At 40.5% G+C, this 23,100-nt stretch overlaps 1 protein-coding gene and 1 pseudogene across 1 annotated transcript; one reads left to right on the top strand and one right to left on the bottom strand.

The window, feature by feature from the left end:
- Positions 1-256: 256 nt before the first annotated feature.
- On the bottom strand, positions 257-22,562 carry LOC130873385 (glutathione S-transferase A4). The gene is made up of 7 exons (XM_057768194.1): positions 22,443-22,562; positions 17,073-17,177; positions 15,723-15,774; positions 13,124-13,256; positions 7,800-7,941; positions 3,886-4,017; positions 257-716 (listed from the first exon to the last, which is right to left on the bottom strand). The coding sequence occupies exons 2-7, from the start codon at positions 17,157-17,159 to the stop codon at positions 594-596; spliced, it is 669 nt and encodes a 222-aa protein (XP_057624177.1). The 5' UTR covers positions 17,160-17,177; positions 22,443-22,562; the 3' UTR covers positions 257-593.
- On the top strand, positions 18,483-18,954 carry LOC130873386 (ubiquitin-40S ribosomal protein S27a-like; annotated as a pseudogene).
- Positions 22,563-23,100: the final 538 nt, after the last annotated feature.

Here is a 23,100-nt window from a genome sequence, read left to right as displayed (position 1 = left end):
TCCCTAGTTCCCAGAAACCAGTGTAGGTATGGAAGTGATCCTCTGCTCCCATGTCTGCAGTCTCCCTTCCTCGGTCACCATCCTGCTCTTCTTACAGACACCAATCATGCCTCACGTATTCCAGTGTCCTGAGTATGTCTGTCTGCCGATCACTTCTTCATAAGGACCTCTGGTTTCATGACGCTCTGAGACTGTCATCCACAACCAACAAGCTTAAAACAAACACCAAACCAAACAGAACAGTTGTTCACCGTATTTATTTATTTAAAATATTTATTTATTATGTATACAATATTCTGTCTGTGTATATGGCAGAAGAGGGCACCAGACCTCATTACAGATGGTTGTGAGCCACCATGTGGTTGCTGGGAATTGAACTCAGGACCTTTGGAAGAGCAGGCAATGCTCTTAACTGCTGAGCCATCTCTCCAGCCCTGCTCACCGTATTTAATTGGCATGAGTTGCTGATAGCAGAGGGGTTTTCCTTCTCGAAGCCTCCTGGGATCTAGACCTTGCTTTGGAATGCTCTGTAGCTGGCCTACGGTGACGCTGCAATTGGATACTCGCTGTGGCCACCTAAAGGCCTGCTGCCACTAGAACTTCAGAACGGTCCTGACCACCTCAACATAGTGGCCATCTGGAGGTGGCTTCCTCTGACTCCCAGGTTGCAGAAACTTCTGAATTGTAGGAATGTTGCTGATTCTTGTCTTAAATGCCTAAAACAGGAAGCAGTGGAGTCAGGAGCTCAATAGCTGTCACAACCATTAAGAAATCAGTTTTCCCATAGAAAATATATATATATTCTCTCTTTTTTTGTTGTTGTTTTGTTTTTGTTTTTTTCTCTGTAGTTTTGGAGCCTGTCCTGGAACTAGCTCTTGTAGACCAGGCTGGCCTCAAATTCAGAGATCTGGCTGCCTCTGCCTCCTGAGTGCTGGAATTAAAGGTGTGCGCCACCACCGCCTGGCTATGGAATCCAATATATTCTTCTGGTTTCTTTTGGGCACTGTGTGCACATGGCACATAGATTTACATACAGGTAAACACCCACACACATTTTTTTTTTAAAAAAAGATATTTAAAAAAAATGAAAAGGCAGGTGATCCAGGTGTGATAGCACATACCCTTAATCCAAGCACTCAGGAAGCCTGTGAGTTCAAGGTCAGCCTGGCCTTTATAATGAGCTCCAGGTCAACCAGGGCTACACAGTGAGAACCTATTATTAATAAAGGGGTGGGAGATTGTCCCTGTCAACAGTCAGTCCTGAATGGTGGAGGACTGAGAGATACTTGGGAAGGGGACCCCATTGTCTTCAGCTATGTAGTCACTGCTGAGCTCACCATGCAACCAGCGGACTGTTCCACACCCATATTCATGGGATGATCTGGTTAAACTCAGTGGTCACAAAGCAAAACAAAGGGATTTGTGGGGAAGGTTGATGAGGGTAGAGGAGGGATGAGAGCAATCAGAAAGTAGTATACACATGAAAGGAATTATCAAAAGTTTCATAAAAGAGCCTTTAGAGCAACAAAATAAGTAAGAAAGGGAAATGGCTACACATATAAAAATGCATACATGAAAACATTTCATGATTACTGTGAAGCTATATATAAACAGGCCACAGAAGAGTATTTAGTGTAATCCTATCTTTTGGAACATACAAAATGATAGATTTCGTGCCAGTAGTGTGCGTGCAGGGGGATTCATGTGTCTGCATGTGAGTGCATGCATATGTGCATACAATTCTTAAAGGAAATTTAGGCCAGGAACTCTAAATATAACATATGAAAGGAAAAAAGAGTTCTCTATATTGGTAGATGGAGAAAAATATCTAGAAAGCATTTTTTTTTTTTGTAAAAACAAAGGAAGTGGAGAGTTGACTCAGTGGTTAAGAGCACCAATTGCTCTTCCACAGGACCTGGGTTTGATTTTCAGTACCCATGTGGGAGCTCACAGCCATCTGTAATTCCATTTGTAGGTGACCTACCACCCTCTTCTGGTGTCTGAGGACATCTACACACATGTGTATACAGACATACATGCATATAAAATTAAATTTAAAATGAAGCAACAGTTTTGTGTAAGAAAATTATAGCTAGGACAAGAATACTTTTGTATATTTGCTTATGTCTTATAAATAGGAACACTGAGAGAACACACAAGAAACAGTCAAAGGACAATGGGGACAGGAAGATGAGGTCATTACCGAGATGGGAATTTCTCAACTTGTACCTTTCTTATATGCCTTTGCTGGGTTTTTTTATATTGTTCTATTGCTCAATGAAAATAAACATTATGCCACAGAAGAATATTTGTTGACATACAGATATATTCATGATTATTGAAAAGAACATTAAAAACACCACAAATCCAATGTTTATGATAATCCTATTTTAGGGAAATACAAAGCGATAGGTAAAGAAGTTTCCTGTCTATAGAATTATATTTTTTCCTGTTCATCTTTTGCTTTAGATACTGTAGAAGCACAAACACACCTTTTCTTTTGTAATAAGAAGGAAGGAATGCTGGGGTTTTCTTTGTTTGTTTTTATATTTGGTTTTTCAAGACAGGGTTTCTCTGTAGTTTTGGAGCCTGTCCTAGAACTCACTCTGTAGACCAGGCTGGCCTCACACTCACAGAGATCCACCTGCCTCTGCCTTCCAGTGCACCACCACTGCCCAGTGCTGTTCTTTTTTTTAAATACACATTTTTATTTATAATTCAGAGTACCTAAAATTCTTTACATTAAAATGACAACTAATTCATTTTTAAATATTTTATTGAAAATAGTTATTTTCATACAATATATTCAGATTATGGTTTTCCCTTCCTACCTCCTTCCTCCCAGATTCTTCTCACCCATCCATTCCAAGCCTTCTCTCTCTTTTTTTCAGATTTATTTATTATGTATACAGTGTTCTGCCTGCATGTATGCCTACACTCCAGAAGAAGGCACCAGATCTAATTACAGATGATTGTGAGCCACCATGAGTTTAAAAAAAAATGGAAATTGAATCAAGACCTCTGAACCTCTGAACTATTTCTCCAGCCTCTCCTGCTCCAAGAAAATGAAAGGCAAATAAAAGACAAATAAACAACAATAAAAAGTTAAAAAAAAACTAAGAAAGAACAGGAGAAATGCATATACATGCACACATACATACATACATACAAAACCCATAAAAAAAATCTCAAAATCAGAAACCATAATATACAAGCAAAAGACTAGTAAGGTTAAAAAGAAAAACCTCCAAAAATTTCATTGAGTTCATTTGGTGTTGGCCGTCTACTGCTGGGCATGGAGTCTACCCTTAAATGTGGTCTGTATACCCGGTAAGAAACTAATTAAAACATTGTTCTTAATAGACACAACCTAATGGTTCTCTCTGAGAAAAATGTGAAGAGCTAGAGCAGGGGCCAAATAAGTGTGGCAGCAGTGGGATTCTTTGTGGAAACTGAGGCAATGTGACCAAGAGATAACCCAGCATCAGGACCACTAAAAGTGGACACCATCATCTGAGAGGAGCCAGGGGGAAAGGACAAAGACTCTTGTCGCGAGTAAAAAATGTTAAGAGTGCTGAAAAAGAAGAAGAAAAGACAATCCTGAGTATTCATTATTTGTCTTGGAACTACCAGGGACTGAATCCAGGACCTCATACGTGTGCAGCGCGTGCTCTGCCTCTGAGCTGTGTGCCCCAGCAGTTTAAACGTTCATATCAGAACCTCAAACACCCATTTTCCCATCATATAAAGTGCCATTCCCTAACAGATCCCACAGTGTCAGTGCGACGGAATAACCGGAGTGAATAAAACGATGCCCTTTGAGATGGTTTCTCTTCAAGTTTTAAGTCTGGCTTGGAGGCACATCTGCACAGACACGCATCCTACCTGCAGCAGAGGGAAGTCGGACAGAATGGAAGCGCTGAGTTCCTCCACCATCAAAATGGCTTCTAACAGCTGTATGTCTGCCCAACTGAACCGGTTGCCAACAAGAAAATCCTCCCCGTGATCTTTCAAAATCTACAGAAAAGAAAGACATACTTTAATGGAAGTAATAATGATTTGCCCGTCTGAATGCTGTACTCTGAGGCTCACTGAAGAGTCTTTGTTTGATGATCTCCAGAGCTAGCAAGAACGGATGAAGTCAACTCTCTTGCTCGTACCAGGAAATGATGGAATCTTTTGGGAATGAGTCAGTGACTATCAAGGTCTATGTGGTGAAGCACTGGCACTTTCTGGAAAGCATGGAGGGAGTGAAAGAAAACGGTACCCGCCAGTATAGGGACACATGGGAGCTAGGATTATTGGGGACCCAGCTGTTGGGACACAAATCAAAATAAGTCACCAATGGAATCAGAACCCCCCCCCAAAAAAAGCTAATTTTTCAGTACCCAGTGGAAAGCAGATATAAAAAGATACCAGAGTCAGCTTTAAGTAGCAAATATGTAAACTATGGTTAACTCCACAAAGAGGGAGACATACATATATGAACTCGGGAAGGGGTCTGGATAAGTGACTCAGTGATTAACAGCACATGCGCCTCTGTATCTCCAGTTCCAGGGCATCTGGCGCCCTCTTCTGGCCTCTATTGGTATCAGATACACACATGATACAGAGACATGCAGGCAGGCAGAATAAATTTCTTTTAGATCTGAAAAAAAAAAGGTCTTAAGCAAGTAAGTAACAGGACTGACATTTGTAAATGCCAAGTAATAGCTCCATAGAAATTCTGCTTTGGAAAATCATCTAAATGATCGAACAGGGGGGGCAAGAAACTTCAACAAACCACAATTATCTATATTTGAAAAGAAAACATCTCTATTTATATTGAAAAACTGGGCAGAAATACATGAAACCAATTCTTACACTTATCTTTTGGTGATGGGGAATAGTTATAGTTTCTGTTTATAGCCTATGTTTCTGATTAAGATCTCCAAATAAACTAAGCACAATAAACATTGTGGTGGTTTGAATGAGAATGACCTCCCCACCCCCCATTAATTTGTAGATTTGAATACTTGGTCACCAGGGAGTAGCACTCTTTGAAAGGATTAGGGGGGGTAGCCTTGTTGGAAGAAGTAGGTCACTGAGTTTGGGCTTTGAGGTCTCAAAAGCTCATTCCAAGCTCCTCCTACTGCCTGTGGATCCAGATGTAGAACTCTCAGCTATTTCTCCAGCACCACATCTGCTTGCATGCCACTATGTTCCCTACCATGATGGGGACTAAACCTCTGAAACTGTAAACTGTAAACAGCCCCAGTTAAATGTTTTCTTATATAAGAGTTGCCATGGTCATGGTGTCTCTTCACAGCAATGGAAGACAAACATGCTAAAATCTATGATAGAAAATAGCATCAAGCTACTTATAAGATAAAACCATAATAATACAAATAGCACCCTAATTGTTCCTATTTGAATACGCTAAGTAATTATTTTTAAGTATTAAATAAAAAGAAAGCATGTATCTTCATCTTTTATAGAAACCACACTCCAGAGTAACTAAGTATGTCATGTAGGAGAGAGATTCGTGTTCTCTCTGTCTCTGTCTAGCTATGTAGCTCAGGCTGATCTTGAACTCCACATTCTCCTCTGCCTGATCTCCAAAGTTCTGAGAATACAGGAGTGCCCTATTGCACTTGGTTTGGGAGTATCTTTGTGTAGAGAATAGTCTCTTTAATGAGTGAAGAGAGCTGGGCATGGTGAAACACACCTGCAGTCACATACGTAGGAGGAGACAGAAGGACTAAGGCCATAACCAACTTGGACTACATAGTTAAATATGAGGCTAGGCTAGAGTACATGGAACCTGTCTCAGCTAGTTAGATAGATGATAGATAGATGATAGATAGATAGATAGATAGATAGATAGATAGAGGAGGTCAATATTTCACACCTACTAATAAATCAGCATATGCTGGCATTGTCTATTGTACAAAGAACAACCATCAGACAACTTGTGCTCCTTGATGATTTACACAATGCCATCTATGAAGTATGCTGGGGGCCAAATAATTAGACCTGAGTCCAATCAAGATTATAATTCCATATTCCAGGACATTTAGGAATAGAGGAATAGATTGCGTTGACTAAAAATCATGAAATCACATAAAAATGCAATAGAAAATGAGGGGAGGCTGGGCGGTGGTGGCGCACGCCTTTAATCCCAGCACTTGGGAGGCAGAGGCAGGTGGATCTCTGTGAGTTCGAGGCCAGCCTGGTCTACAAAGGGAGTTCCAGGACAGGCTCCAAAGCTACAGAGAAACCCTGTCTCGAAAAACCAAAAAAAAAAAAAAAAAAAAAAAAAAAAAAAAGAAAATGAGGGGAGACAAGAAAGGGGTAGCTAACAGAGAAAAAGGAAGCTTAAGTCTTCTAATTAGGATTGTAAAGTTAAGTTTGATCCAGATTTGAACAAATGAGTCATTTTTAAATGTTTTGAGAAGTATTGGGTAGATTCCCTGGTTTACAATCTACAGCATAAGCAGACTAAACTGTGTGACATTTTAAATGAAAGTGCTTCATGGCCTTGTCCCTGGATCAAAGAGACTCATCTAGATCACTGAAGGACTGACAGAACTCTGCGTCTCAGTTTACACAGTATCCTACAAAACCTTTAGGTGTGGGCCCTGCCCTAACAGGTCTTCCTCACCATTCCACACACTGCCCCTAGAGACTTGCAGTCTTTCAAGATGTGTTGTGAAAACAGTTTCATTATCATTTCCCACTGAATGCTGCACAAAAGTTTCCAATTTAAAAGCTTTTGTCTTCTTTATTCAGGCAGTTAGCTTCCAGTACCGGATTCAAGGTGAATTCTAGGTGGTTGATAACTTGGGCTAGCAGCTTATTGATTCTTTAAAAACAGAACAGAAACTGTTTCATTAGAGGTTCTATAATTTTGGAACCCATATTATTAAAGTTTGACCCTAGGGACTAGAAAGATGACTCAGTGGTTAAGAACATTGTTTGCTCTTCCAAAGACCTGGGTTCAATGCCCAAACCCACAACCACCTGTAATCAATTCCAGGGGATCAGATGCCCTCTTCTGGCCTTCACACATACCAGGCATTCATGAAGTTCATGGCATACTTGCAGGCAAAACAACCATTCACATAAAATAAAAAAAGTAAATATTTTCTTTTAAGTTTTGACCCTGTCTTAGTTACTTTTTTATTGCTATGAAAAGACACCATGACTAAATCAGCCTCTGATGGAAGAGTTTATTTGGGGCTCACAGTTTCAGAGGATTAGCATCTATGATAATCGCGGCAGAGATCATAGCAGCAGGTAAGCTGGCATGGTGCTGGAACAGTAGATGACACCTTACATCTTGAGACACAAGCATGAGGCAGAGAGAACTCACTAGAAATGGTGTGGGCTTTGAAACCTCAAAGCCTGCCCCCAGTGACATACCTCCCCCCAATAAGACCACACTGCCTAATTCTTCCCAGATAGTTTTATAAATAGGGGACTAAGTATTCAAAATATACAAGCCTATGGAAGGTATCTCATTCAAACCACCAGAGACCCCACAGCAGGAAATCTCTCACACAGTCAGTCCTTTAATATATGTGTTTTATTTTGTGTGACTTTATATGGGGGGGGGGATATGTTTGCCATGGCATAAGGAGGCCAGAGGACAATTTACAGGAGTTGGTTCTCTCCTTCCACCATCTGAGCTTCCAAGATTGAATTCAAGTTTTTAGTCCTGACAGCAGGTGTCTCTACCCACTGGTACCCGTATTTCACTTACCTTTTTGAACACTCATTCTTAAATATTCTGCATATTAGGAAGAATACAAGCTTACCTTTTCAAAGACAGGGAAGTAACGAGTTTTAGCTCTCTTCACTATTAAAGCATAGCTCTCCTCTTTTTCCTTCGGGGGTTTAAATGCAGCCTGGGCGATCATTATCATCAGGTCCAGGGTGCCATCAGTATACATGTCAATCCTGAAAGAACACCATAGACTCCCATTGGAAAGGAGCCTTCAAGAGTAGGCTTCCCAGTGCAACACTGGACAGGATACATAGTGTTAGCAAGTGGTGTTTGATTCTCCCAAAAATCTTCCACTCTCAGGAATGATTTCCAGAACAAAATCTAGCCAGGTGATACAGTAGAATGTTCAGTAGCACCACCCAGTCAGCCATTGGAAATAATACATAAACAATTGCCTAAATCTATAATTTATCATTACATGGATGACATTTTGCTATCTGATTCAAATGTATATACTTTAGAAAGAATGTCTGAAGAAGTAAAGAAAGAATTGCTTAAATGGGGATTACAAATTTCTCTTGAAAAAATACAAAGAGGAGATTCTATCAGTTACCTAGGTTATAAAATAGGTTTACAGAAAATTAGAACACAAAAAGCACAAATTAGGAAATACCCATTGTAAACTCTTAATAACTTTCAAAGATTGCTAGGAGACATTTCCAATCTATGACCCACTGTTGGGATAACACCCAATCTAATAATTCATTTAAACAAAACCTTAGATGGTGAGAAAGACTTAAATAGTCCCAGGGAATTAGCAAGTGGAGCTGAGAAAGAATTAACTTTGATTGAAGAGAAATTACAGAAGGCACATGTAGATTTGGTGAATCTGAATCTTAACTGCATTCTAGTCATATAGACCACCAGAATTTACCCTATAGAAATTTTAATGCAGAGGGAAAATATTATCTTATAATGGATCTTTTTACCACATAAACAAGTAAAAATTAAAAATTTATGTGGAAAAGGTCTTTGAATTAATTATAAAAGGAAAATTGAGACTTCATCAATTAGCTGGACTAGATCCAGCAGATTATAGTACCTTTTACTAATGAAATTAAAAAATTATGGGAAGAAGACAAACCCTGCAAAGAGCTTGTGCTAATTTTTTAGAAGTGATTAATAGCAATTATCCCAAAAGTGATAGACTTAACCTTATAAAGAGAACTACTTGTATTCTTCCCCACATTGTATGTGACACACCAATAACCATAACCCATACATTCTATACTAATGCAAATAAATCAGGAAAGGCAGGTTACAAATCAAAAGATTTAAGTAAGGTAGAATAAAGCCCTTATAATTCTGTCCAAAAGTCAGAATTCTATGCTAGTCTCATGGTACTAAGGAATTTTAAAGAAACTAAATATAGTTCCTGATTCACAATATACAAAAAGAGTTGTTTTGCATATTAAAACCACCTAATTTATATCAAATGATACAGAATTGACTTCATTATTCATTCAGGTTCAAGATATAATCAGGAATAAGCTTTGTCCCAAATACATAACACAAATCTGATCCCATACGGGTCTGCCAAGTCCTCTAGCTCAAGGTAATGCAAAAATTGATTGATTATTGATTGGAACTGTGCTGAAGACCTCAGAATTTCATAAAAAAATCATGTCAATAGCAAAGGTTTAAAGAAAGAGTTGTCTATTACGCGGCAACAAACTAAGAAGATTATAATAAAATGTCCTACTTGCTCTTTCTGTAACAAAATACTGATAACTGCAGGGAATAACCCAAAGGGTACTCAAAGGAATGAAATCTCGCAGTTTCACTTTGCAAAATTTGGAAAATTAAAATACGTACATCACACCATTGACACCTATTCAGGTTTTCAATGGGCAGCTATCTTGAGCTCAGAAAAGGCTGATTCAATAATCACACATTTATTAGAAGTTAGAGCCATCATGGGTATACCTGCACAAATAAAGACAGATAATGGTTCTGCATATGTCTCTAAGAAAATGAAACAGTTTTTTGCTTATTATAATATAAAGCATATTATAGCTATACCAAACAATCCTAGGGGTCAGGCAATCATAGAAAGATCAAATTGAACTATAAAGGATACATTAAACAAACAGAAAGGGATAGAAAATATCCCCAGAAATAGATTGCATAATGCTTTATTAACCTTGAAGTTTCTTAATGCTAATGAGAAGGGAACAATCAGCAGAGAGACATTGGGTAATAGAAAGAACTGAATTAAATCATCCAGTGCATTTCAAGGATGTGTTGGCCTCATAATGGAAACCAGGAGATGTGCTATGTTGGGGAAGGGGTTCTGCTCTTGTTTCCACAGGAGAAGAGAGGCTATGGATACCATCAAAATTAATAAAAATTTTGTTTGAAAAAGAGAGACCTCTTGAGAAAGAGAAATGACAGCTCATCCACAGAGGTGACAGTCTTACAGATGGTAAAGAAACCTCATAAGGGTTGGTTCTGATCTTGTCTTTGCAGAAAAATACTCATCTTCAAAAAGTTGAGAGAACTTGGACATCTAGACGCCTAAAGAAGAAAAGACAGCTATCCAGAAAGAATCACCAACCATAGAGGAATCTGACTTATGGTACCATATCCTCTACAGGGCAAAATTTTATTATATATATATATATATATATATATATATATATATATATATATATATATATATATCTTAGTACAATAAAAACATAAATCACTTAAAAATCAAAGGTGACTTTGGAATTGGACAGTGTCTAGTCTTCTCTAAATCCAAGCATGTTGTTAAAAAAAATCAGAGTTTCTGTCTCATATCAAGAACTATCTGGTATAGGACAGAAAAAAAAAAAAAGAATTTAGGAAAAAATTATTTCTCCCCATACATTTTGACTCTATTGTACTTTTCATTAAATATATGTCTAGGGCTGGAGAGATGGCTCAGAGGTTAAGAGCACTGACTGCTCTTTCAGAGGTCCTGAGTTCAATTCCCAGCAACTACATGGTGGCTCACAGCCATCTGTAATGAGATCTGGTGCCCTCTTCTGGCCAACAAGTATACAGACAGAACACTGTATACATAATAAATAAATAAAATCTTTAAATAAATAAATAAATAAATGTCTATATGAATAATGTTTAAGTTTTCCACAATGAACAATAAATTCTCCTGAAGTAATCTTTGAAGTTTCCAGGAAGAAGATGGGGCCCCACAACAATGATTCCACCTGGTTGATATGACATCATGATGCTGATAGTGGTACTTTAAGGTCAGTTTTGGGTATCAGCTGCTCAAGATGATTCTAACTTGGCTACCTGAAATGGTGCACATTCTTACAACATTCTTGCCAGAACTTCAAATAAGAAGTTAACCATCATTTTAGTTTTTACAGGATCCCATAGAAATAACATCACCCTCATGACAGCTGAAAGTAATTCTAGAAGATGATATCCCTCTCCCAACAAAGTATGTCCTCAGGGTTAGGTACATCTATTAGGGGTTAATTATAAGTGGTATAGGGTTAGGGTTGAGGTAGAAATTATGTAAGGGGTATCTTTTAAAAAAAGGAATTGAATGGGATAATAGGTAGATTAGTGTGAGCTTATTCATAATAATAAGTGAATACTTGTGAGCTACTATTTAGAGACAATCTACATTGCTATAAATTCTTATGTATTGCTACAAATTCAAATTATATGTTATATTGAATATGCTTCTATTTTGTTTATAATATTTGTAAACCTATGCAAAGTTATTTTGTCATATTGTATGCATGCATGTTTCTATCTTGGCTTAAGATATTTTGCATATTGATACAATTTTAGGTTATACATATATCATATTGTACTATACATTTCTACCTCTGATCAAGATAGTTATACACTATTTATATTTTGAGGTCCTTGTCTTTATTTGCTGCACAGTTGTCTAAAGATTATCTAATATTCTAGTATAAAGCCTTAGTCTTTAAGCTAAATAGGTATTAAGATTATAGGTCAATAGTCACCCATGTTTGTTATATACTTATAGTTAGACTAATCGGATTCTTTAGATACATAGAGATTCTATTCTGCATAGATAAATAATTTTCAACCACTTCAAAGAACTGTAGAATATGGCATTTAAATAACTTAAGGTTCTGTTGATGAGAGACACCATTGCTCCTGGCAGATCCGACGTATTCCCAAGAGAATGATGGGCACTGAAGACACTCCACTTGGAGCTTGTTTTCTTCTTGGCAAAACCAGCCGTTGGGCGAGGAACTGCTGATGCCTCGACCACTGACAAAATGCACAGTATCCAAACTGGACAAGCAGGATACAAGAAAAAAACTGCCAAACATTGCCGAGACAGAGTAAGATGGTTTTAAAATTTTCCTGCCTCTGAAAATAGTCTGTCAGTTACTCTAGGCCTTAGCCAAAGTTGGTAGCTCCAACATTGCAAATGAGACTTTGGGTGATTGCCCAGGTAGCCAGTTGTCTCTGTTGTTTATTGCACCTTTTGGAAGTTGCTTGATTGCACTTCTTGTTTACTCAAGTAATAGTATTTCCCTTCTCAGGTCTTTGATGGGGTTGAAGACTAGATAGTCATAGTTACTTTCCTCTCATGACTTAACCAAGCTATTTCTAAGACAAGACTTAGACTCCTTAGGATAGGATAAGTATTGAAACATTTAGCATATGTTTCTTGCTTGATATTGTTTATGCAGGTTGTAATTCTAATTTTTATATTTGATATTTGTTTTTATTGTGTACAGTTTTGTATTAGGCTTAGAACTCTTATTTTAGATAAAAGGGGGGGGTGCTGTGGGAATTCCCTCAGCTAATAACCTTTAAGATTCCGACCCATTTTGGGTATGGTCAAATGTACTACATATACAGATGTAAAAATGCGTGCGGGCTCCTTGGCTGCTGGATTTGGTTCCTGTTCCCCACAAATGCAGAGGACTGCTGATCTGTGAGTCTACCCCTAATCAAGAGACCTTTATTACACTCCATTCTGAGCTTATGTGGGACTGTTTTATTATAATCGACAATAGATAGCAAAATAGATCATCAATAATATGTTCAAGGTTTGTTGGTTGAATCATTCATTCACACCTTCAGGTAAAATACCTCACTAGGGCAATTTCTGAGATCATAGTTTTCTAGGCATGAATATGAGAACGCTATAAGCTGACTAGTATGGGTTATATCCAAAGAGAGGGTAGATATGTGCTCAGAATTCTGCACAAGCCCTGCCTCCTCTCGCAACAGCACCTCCCCTTTGTTCCCTTACTCTCCCCCTTCAGTTCCGGTTGAAAGATGCAATCAAATCAGGTTTCCGTTGGTATTAAGACCACAGATGCTTGGTTTAAAAATCTAGTAGAGGGATGAGCACTAAGGTACCTGAGTCTCTCCTTCAGGTCCTTCCCGTACAAGTTGTACTTGGCAGCGAGGTAGCTGAGGATGGCTCTAGACTGTGTCAGCGGCATTCCATCAATTTCAACCAAAGGGATTTGATCAAAAAGTAGGCGCCCGTCTGCGGTGTGAAAGAGAGGGTAAGCTATTCATCTTCAACTATTTCAATGGTTGCAGTTCATCTGCAGGATGGCCCAACTGACTCCCCAGAAAGGTTTCTGCTTAAAATGATAATGACAGGCCCCAGTAAGTAAGAAACGACAATCATTTATTTCATGTCAAATCTGAGCTTTGTTTGATTACTTCATGCTCTTTTTGTATGTATTGAACAACAGCAATTTTAAAAAGATTTTTCTGGGGCTGGAGAGATGGCTCAGCAGTTAAGAGCACTGACTGCTCTTCCCGAGGACCCAGGATTCAATTCCCAGTACCCACATGGCAGCTCACAACTGTCTGAAAAATCCAGTTCCAGGGGATCTGACACCTTCACACCAATGCACATAAAATAAAGTTAAATAAAAAAAAATTTTTTAAAGATTTTTTTCTGTATTGACTCTAATATATACATATTTATAAACTGTTTTATACAAATACATATATTTTATACAACATATTTGTACATATGTTTATACAAATACAGAGTAAATCTTACATGTATATAAAAAGATCTCAAACCTTAAGCTGTGTAAATGTGTTTGGGCATGAAGCTTGCCAAGAATGCCTCATCCTCAGATATTTTGAGCTGGGACGGAGGTCTGAGAATATGCGTTCTATTAAAAGCACATTGCTTGCTGCTGTAGGGCATGACAGCAGGAAGGACACAGCCACAAGAGCTTATCACAGGCAGTCATGCATTCTAGCCATGCAAGCTAGAACAAGCTACTTACCTGAGCTTCAGCATCCTATCTCTAACAATAATATCTATTTAGCAGGACTTTGGAAGGGGATAATAACTACATAACAATGCCAGGAATCCAAGTAAATCAAAAGCAAATTTTCATTGGTGACTGCTTACATAACTGTAGATTATGCTCACCAGCAGAAAAATCTTTTGAGACTTGTGTATTAGGTAATTTTGTCCTTGTATGGATACTGTAGTGTGTACACACACAGACTAAGATGCCTATGAAGTCACTAGGCAAAATAACCTCTCCAAGGCTTAGGCAGCATCATGAAGGAGGGGCCAGAATGGATGCAAGAGAGGATGGGGAAGGATCCTGTGAGATGGTGCCTCTGGGTCAATTGCATCCGGGAATCACAGCAGCCACGGTTACTGGGATTAGTTTAAGACTGAGCCCATCAATATTCCATTATGGATAGAGGAGGGGCGTTAGGGCTCCATTCTTCCCTGAGGAGCTATTGATAGTTAATGGATCCTGGAGGAGGGGGAGTCATTGTCTTTGGTGGTGTGGCCATTTATAAAACGCCCGTGCTCTAGTAAACAACCTCTGAACCATGCTCATACAAACAATTCTAATTAAATTCAGTGAGTAAAAAAAAAAGACATAAAAGTAGGAAGGGGACTGGCAGAAAGAAGAAAGCATTCAGTGGAGGGATGGGAGGGATAGGAGAGGGTCATGGGGTGTTATCAAAATAATTCATATACATGAATGGAATTGTCAGAGAATAAAATTTAAAAGTAAAAAAAATGGGCATGGTTCAGTCTCAAGTATATTCTGTGTGTCATAATTTGATAAATCTATTAAAAACACAAAGAAAAAATAGGTGTGAACCACAAAACATAGGGGCTAGCCTCCTTACCCTGCCCCCAGCCACCAAGACAAGGTTAAGCCTCGCTAAAGGGAGTCAGGTGCTGAGCCACTAAGGAACCTGTCAGGAGCCATGTCCCCCACAAAATTATTATAGGGATCACCGCCCTGAGGAGTTTTGCAGAGGGCTCCACTTCCCAATTGTATTGAGAACTGTATTATTGACAAAGCCTATCCCACACCCAAATTAACTGTTAATAGAGAGCTATCTGTTGGCGGAACCCGCCTCACACTCAACTATCTAGAGAACTAGGTGTGTCAACTTGTGAACTCCTGGCAGAGGAATCGTGACCTGACCGATCATAACCTCTTGGCCTACATGACCGACGTGGACCATGCAGCAAGATCCCGTGCCCCAGCCCCCCAAGCTCCTCATCCAGGGGCTATATAAGCTGCAACCATGACTCTAATAAACGGAGGCTGCGACAAATCTGCCTAGCCTCCTTCCTCTCACCAGCCCATGTCTTTCAGGTAGTACCTCTCCGTGACCCTGGAATAACTGACTGCCAGGTGGGTTACAGACCCTAGACAGAGTAACTCGCCAAAGCAGTTGACAGGAACCTATACTATTAATTAATTGAGGCCGGTGCTGTCAGATACATGGTACGTATGAAGGCTACAGAGATCTGATAGCTGATACATTAGCTTTGCATCAGGAAAACGGGGATTAATCAACAGGCAGCGTTTGTAGGAATGTTGGTGCCAGTTCCTTCCAGTAGCTGCCACTCCCGAGACCTGTGCTCTATATGATGACTATATTTCCAGAAACAAGTTTTTATTTTTTCCCATAAGACAGCATTGAATAAATCAAAGCTCACCCTTTTGCAACTTCTCATATTGTTCTCTTGTCTCCAGAAATTCTTCTTCAAACTAGAGTAAGGAGAGAGAGACTTGGTTATAATTTTAAGACGGGAAGCAGGGAGACAGAGATTCTGACACCTTTTGGAAATGCCTAGAGCTTTCAGAATGAAATCTAAAAGGGAACTGCAAAGCTGTCAACTCCCACCTAAAAGTAAGATAGGGCGTGTATTTAGAGATTAACCATCGTCCAGCCTTTTGACACAGTGACATGATGTTGTCATCTACTAATGTATTGGCTGCATTCATAGCTATCCTGGGATGCATGTGGCTGGGGGGTTTCTGGTTGGATGAGCCTGAAGGGATGAAGGGGACCAGAAGACTTTTGGAGTTTACCGACATCAAGGATCCCCAAGCCCATTTTCCTACTTTTGTTTTGCCTGGACTAGCTCTTCCCTTACTCCAAACACTTGTCTTTGCCCCAAAGTTCTCCAGTGAGTTTCCCTCTTTTTTTAAAAAAGATTTATTTATTTATTATGTGTACAACATTCTGCTTCCATGAATGCCGCAGGTCAGAAGAGGGTGCCAGATCTCATTACAGATGGTTGTGAGCCACCATGTGGTTGCTGGGAATTGAACTCAGGACCCCTGGAAGAGCAGCCAGTGCTCTTAACCACTGAGCCATCTCTCCAGCCCGATTTTCCCTCCCCCCCCCCCTTCTTCCTATTTGGTTTTTATAATTTTTCCTTCCTACCAGATCAAATTCAGTTTATCTTTGGGACTGATATATTCAAAGAAAGAGATCCAAAGATCCCACTCAAGTGAGGCTGTGGTCATTTCCTGATGGGTTTTCTAAAACTTTGCGAGGGTGGTTTTGTCCTTCACAACTTGAGATGGTGTGGGACAGATGAGCAAGGAAGAGTCCTTATAGGGGAAAGTGGAAAACAAAGCCAGCAATGAACCCTTACTCCAGAGGGCACGGTATGCAGACAGAGAGACAATTCTAGGCCAATTCTATAAAGTCAGGGGCAGGGGTTAGAGATAAGGGAAGAGCCAGTTAACAGATCGCACAACTGGGCTGGGGCTCCAGCAAGCAGCCATGAACATTCCATCAGTGAGGTGCTCAGGTAGGAGTTAAATGGCCTCAGAAAAACCAACCAGTCCCGTGGAGAGAATGGGCTAGATGTACAATTCTTCCTCTAAGATCTGTTCATCTCTAGGAGCTTCAGACGACCCCAGGCCTTCATCTTCCCTCTACCCCTGTACCGCATGACTCTAATCTCCCCGCTTTTCTCTTATCTAAGAAAACAGCTGGAAAGAAAGGGAAGAAAGAGCTGAGCCTTAAGTTCCATCCCCAACCAGAAACCAACCTCCACTCCCGCTGCAGCCAGCAGCCAGCGGATGGACTCCATCCTGCCTCTGCCCTGAAAGTAGTAGAGCTTGGGCTTGGTTTCCATGACTCCTAATTCAGTTTCCTAGGGGGAAGCAGTAAAAAGTACATTTGAACAACAAACTAGCACACAGTGTATGCTTTGTCACCGTTTATAGCCAGGATGAAACAGGGTAAGCAAAGTTCTTGGGCAGAAATGCATACACACACACACACACACACACACACACACACACACACATATAGTTCACTTAGAAAAAAAACAAATAGATGACTTGATACATCTCCAGAATCTGGAAAAACAAGAACAAATCAAACCCAAGTCTAGCAGATGGGAAGAAATAAAATAAATTTGAGCAAAATGAATGAAATAGATACAAATAAAACACAAAGAATAAACAGATCTAAGAGCTGGTTCTTGAAAAAGCTAAATAAGCTCAATAGACTGTTGATCCAATTAATCAAAAAAACAAAACCAAAAAACAGAATCAGCCATGAATAAGGAAACATTGCCACAGACACCAAAGAAAGTCAGACTAGCGTAAGGGAATACTTTAGAAACCTATACTCAATTAAGTTACAAAATCTTAAAGAAATGGATGAATTTCTAGATGCACCCAAACCACCAAATTTAAACCAAAAAGAGGTCAACAGCCTACACAGATCCCTAACAAATCAGGAAACTGAAGCAGTAATGAGGAGGGGTCCCCAACCTATAGACCTTTAGTAAGAAGACTGAGGCAGGAATGAGAAATCTTCCAACTAGAGAAAGGCTGTCCAGAGGGACTCGCTGCGGAATTCCGTTAGACGGTCAAAAAAGATCTACAGCTAACATGTCTTGTATTAGTTAAAAAGAAAGCGATAGAAAGACATGGAGCACCCCCAAACCCCTTCAAATCCAGACCGGTATACAAAGGAGCAAAGCATTTGAACAGTGGTGAGAAACCAAGGCATTGTCGGTCCTGTGTCTCTCATCCAGCTTCTGCTTGAGTTGGTCTGAATTAAATTATTTTTAAATATGCAAAGTGCTACTTTTTTCAGTAATCACCTCTTCGTGCACGGAGGACAAAGTGGCACCTGGGCATAGTGGCACACATCCCAGGCTCAGGCAAGGGAATCCTGTTGCACGTTTCCAAGTGTCTGGTCAGTTAGCAAAACTATTTAGCATTTGCTCTATGTATAGAAAGTTCCCTTAGGGGTTGGAGAGATGGCTCAGCGGTTAAGAGCACTGCCTGCTCTTCCAAAGGTCCTGAGTTCAATTCCCAGCAACCACATGGTGACTCACAACCATCTGTAATGAGGTCTGGTGCCCTCTTCTGGCCTTCAGGCGTTCCCTTAGATATGCTGTTCCCCTTTTCCATCCGCCATCTGTGGTGGCACCACTGCCAGGATGCAGATTTTCGTGAAGACCCTTACGGGGAAAACCATCACATTCAAAGTTGAGCCCTCGGACACTACAGAAAATGTCAAGGCCAAGATCCAGGATAAGGAAGGAATTCCTCCTGATCAGCAGAGGCTGATCTTCCCTGGCAAGCAGCTGGAAGATGGCTGTGCTTTGCCTGACTACAACATCCAAAAGGAGTCCACCCTTCATCTGGTGTTGAGCCTTCGTGGTGGTGCTAAGAAAAGGAAGAACAAGTCTTACACCACTCCCAAAGAAGAATAAGCGTAAGAGAAAGAAGGTTAAGATGGCTGTACTGAAGTACTATAAGGTGGACGAAAATGGCAAAATTAGTCATCTTTGTCGAGAGTGTCCTTCTGATGATTGTGGTGCTCAAGTTTTCATGGCCAGCCACTTTGACAGACATTACTGTGGCAAGTGCTGTCTCACTTGCTGCTTCAACAAGCCAGAAGACAAGTAGTTGCGTATGAATAAATAAAAAGGCAGGAATTGATGTTTAAGAAAAAAAAGATTTGCTGTTCCCAAATATATTTTGCTAAAATACATTACGATCAATCAGGTCGGTCTTACACACAGAGATTAAAGTTTTTGCCAGAAGAAAAGTGATCACACTTTTTTTTGGTTAAGTATATTGAAAGAAATAGTATCATTAAAACAAAAACAAACAAAATACCACATTGTTGGCCTCTGTGTGTGTGTGTGTGTGTGTGTGTGTGCAGTGATAGAATATTTGCTTCACAAGCAAAAAGCTCTGGGTTTCACACACACACACACACACACGGTGAGCACACATATAACACAGCATTACAGAAATTGCACAGAGTCTTACAGAATGTCTTAGGTTGCTGGGCGGTGGTGGCACACACCTTTAATCCCAGCCCTCGGGAGGCAAGGGCAGGCGGATCTCTGTGAGTTTGAGGCCAGCCTGGTCTACAAGAGCTAGTTCCAGGTCAGGAACCAAAAGCTACGGAGAAACCCTGTCTCGAAAATTTAAAAAAAAAAAAGGATGTCTTAGGGTTACTTCCTGATGTTATTTGCTTTCTGTTGCTATGATAAAAACCGTGACCGCCAACACCTGCTTTACTTTTCCTGGACATAGTCTATTGAGGGAAGCCAAGGCGGGAACTGAAGCAGAGACTTCTGAAGCATGTAAGGAACACTTTCTACTTACTGGCCTGCTTCTCGGGTCTTGATTAGGCTGTTGTTTTAGACTAGAACTCTGAGAGGCAGGAATGGACTTGAGAACCAACAAATCAAAAAACTCCGGTTCCTACTTCTCGAGAGTTGTCCAAGTATGTATCGAGTTAAACAGAGCTAGCTCACCAAGTGGGCTTTTGGTGCCATGACCTTGGGAGCTGAGGTTTCGGAATGGGAGCCCACGCACAGCAGTTCATCCCAGAGCTCATCTGGGCTGAGCAGAGAGTAGCCATGTGTGACAGCTTTCGGCTAACTGGGTCACTGCTTAGAGAAAAGGAAGTAGGTCCAAAACCTTCCAGAAGACGGAAGAACACTACTCCCACTACAATTGCACAGGTACTAGCTGAAATTTCAGCTCTAAGCCAGGCAGGAGGATGGTCTAGGGCTGCCCGAGCTACAAAGAGAGTTCATTGCCAGCTTGAGCAAATTAGTGAGACCCCGTGTCAAAAAGTAAAAAGAGGGCTGGAGACATAGCTTAGAGCGGTTACTGAGCATAAACAAGGCCCTAGTTCAATCGAGCAATAAAAGAAAAAAAAAATTTTCATCTCTCTTTTTAACTAGGTTTTTAGGTTCTATGAGCCTCAACCTTCCCATTCGTTCAAGACCAATGGTGTTCTTCATATCTGTTCATTGGTAACTTGTTTCGTTAGCTACGACACTGAGAGGAGATATCATGTAAATCACGGAACGTAGCAAACCGAAAACTGACCCTCCTCCCTCTCAGATGACGGCAACATTTGCATGTGGGAAAAGAGGAACCTTGTTTCTGTCAGGAGGGAGCAGCGTTCTCCAGAGTGCACTTTTGGACCACCAGAAGCAGTTTCTAGGTGCCTCTTAGGAAGGTAGAGATGGGGCTGGAGAAATGGCTCAACTGTTAATAAGCCTTGGCTGCTCTTCCAGAGGAATTGGTTTCATTTTCCAGCACCCACATGGCAGCTCACAACAGCCTATAAGTCCAGTTTCAGGGGATCTGACACCCTACTGTACACATGTGGTGCCCAGACATACATGCAGGCAAAACATACACTTTTTTTTCTTTTTTTAAAGAAAAGAATTGAGGAGACCTGGTCCAGATGAAGTTTGGGAAACTGAGTCTAGAACGAAAATTCAACCAGCCAGCCCTGGGGCTCAGTATATAACCCTTGTCTACTCTTCCTTAAACTAACCACTGGGCCAAGGGACATGGGTCTTCGTGTTGGATGTCGCCAGCTAGCATAGGCTCCTGCTTGAAATCAGCCCCTCCAAAGAGCTCCCAATAAGTTATGTGGATTTTTACTGCAGCACACAGCACCCCTGTGGGACAGAGGGTCTTGGTTATCTACTCCCCATCTTTCTTACTCAGACACTTAATTTTATCAATTAAGTGGATTGATTGGTTTGTGTTCCCCAAATGCCAAGGGCTTACTTACACACTTTCGTAGATAAAAAACATAAAGCTAAGCAAGAGACTCTTACCTACATAGGACCTAGGTCCTCATAGCTACTCAAGAATAAACCAAGTGAGCTGTCCCATGGTATTTAAAGGCTAGGGCGGGCAAGTTTGAGAACAACAAGTGAATCAGAGCTTTTTTTTTTTTTTAAGAGCCCCAGCTTCTCAGCGCAACACAGCTCCTCCCTCCCTGCACGAGTAGGGAGGAAAACTCTAGTGTTGGATTCCTTGGGTGGAATCTTCCCAACAATGGAGTAGACACATAGATGCAGAAAGATTGTGTTTACCATTGAAGCGTTATGGCACGCTACGGCTGCCACCTTTCTCCTTTTTAAATAGGAAAAAAAAATATTTGAATTTTTTTTCTAGGGAGGAACAAATATATAGTGGCTCAAATACTAATAAATATTTTTAAATTTTCGGCTTTGTATCTTATGTCAATCAGTCAGGTAAAACCCCACTTAAATCTTACGTACTTACTTTTGAAGTTAGAGTTAAATGTATAATGAACGAGGGTGTTTTAGCATGCCCAGTCATACAAAAGCTGTGCACAGAAAATGCAAGCCTGTAAGGCCATGAATGGATGTTCATCTGCTAGTTTCTTCAGTTACACATACTCCCTGGTAAGCAGGGAGAGAAGTTGGGACCAGTAATAAAGATGAACTTTCAAGATGGCTGGCTTCTTCTACACCCTCCTGACTGGAGACAAAAGCCAGGCCCCTTCAAACAAGGCCTTGGAGGCTTTTTTCTTCTTCTAGCCGGCCCACTGAAGAAAAACTAGCTCAGCAAATTCCAAGCGGGATCAGGATATGTTTACACAAAGGTCGCAGGCCTGCAAAATACCTTTCCTTCCAACTGACCAACCCTAAGTTAGGGGGAGGAAAAACAACTCTTCAGAGACTTAAGACCCCAGCCCTGTGGAGGGTCTTTCACTCTGTGTGTGCTGCGTGTGTGCTGCGTGTGTGTGTGTGTGTGTGTGTGTGTGTGTGTGTGTGGCCTCATCCCCAGTAAATGCTGATTCTGTCTGCTCCTGCCTGTGGTGTTTGAGATCTCGTCACTGCTACCTCTTGAGGTCGAGGTTTTTCCTGCCTTTTAATAATTGAATTGACAGAGAAAGCGAACCCTACCAAGACCCCTGAATCGTATCAATCACTTATCTTCTATGCAGAAAAATTTGTGCCTTTTATCTGGCCTACACAAGCTTTGAAATAATGGCCATCAAATAAATCACAAATTAAAATGCTTGCCGATTATAAGCTGTAGATTTATTGTAACTATTCAGTTCAAGAGAAGTACACACACACACACACACACACACTAACCTTATTCTTCTAGAACTGGTCTCCAGGCACTGGAGAAGGAAGCTGCTAAATCTGTTAAATGAAAGTTCAGAGCCCTTCAGATTTGATAGCATTCTTCCGCCCACCAGCCAGTGAGCTTTTAGGAAGTGCGCAAGCCTCCAAGGCTTCAGTTTGCACTCTTAACTCAGTTAACTCTTTGTTCCCCGGGGAGAACTGGTGTGCTGGAGAAACTTTCCCTGGCTCATTCAACAGACATTTCTGAGTACACTCTTTTGGGGGTGTTGGCACTACAGAGGGGGCATGGCGATTCCACTTCTTGTGCTGGCAGTGTTTACATTCTATTTGGGGGGAAGCTAGGTAATATAAACATATAGATAAATGCACCGTATTCAAAATAACCATAGCAGCAACATATTGAGTGATTATAGCTTGTAGATCTGTGGATTAATTGTAGGTCAACAAAATCATGAAGAACAGTAGAGAAGAACAGGAGAATGAGAACATTATGCTATGGTCCATTTTTTGTGCTGCTAAAAAAAAAAAAAAAAACAGGCCGGGCGATGGTAGCGCACGCCTTTAATCCCAGCACTCGGGAGGCAGAGGCAGGCAGATCTCTGTGAGTTCGAGACCAGCCTGGTCTACAAGAGCTAGTTCCAGGACAGGCTCCAAAGCCACAGAG

The sequence above is a fragment of the Chionomys nivalis genome, chromosome 4 (assembly GCF_950005125.1).
Source record: "Chionomys nivalis chromosome 4, mChiNiv1.1, whole genome shotgun sequence".
In the NCBI taxonomy this organism is placed as follows: Eukaryota; Metazoa; Chordata; class Mammalia; order Rodentia; family Cricetidae; genus Chionomys; species Chionomys nivalis.
The sequence above is the reverse complement of the archived record's forward strand: the minus strand, read 5'-3'. Positions and strand labels throughout refer to the sequence as shown.

What these genes read in the sequence shown, in the direction of transcription:
- LOC130873385 (XM_057768194.1), bottom strand. Translation starts at nt 17,159, where the DNA reads ATGGAAACCAAGCCCAAGCTCTACTACTTTCAGGGCAGAGGCAGGATG. An exon ending in ATATGAGAAGTTGCAAAAGG is followed by an intron (nt 13,257 to 15,722) that starts GTGAGCTTTGAT and finishes TTCACACCGCAG; the next exon opens with ACGGGCGCCTACTTTTTGAT. An exon ending in GACCTGAAGGAGAGACTCAG is followed by an intron (nt 7,942 to 13,123) that starts GTACCTTAGTGC and finishes GTGTTCTTTCAG; the next exon opens with GATTGACATGTATACTGATG.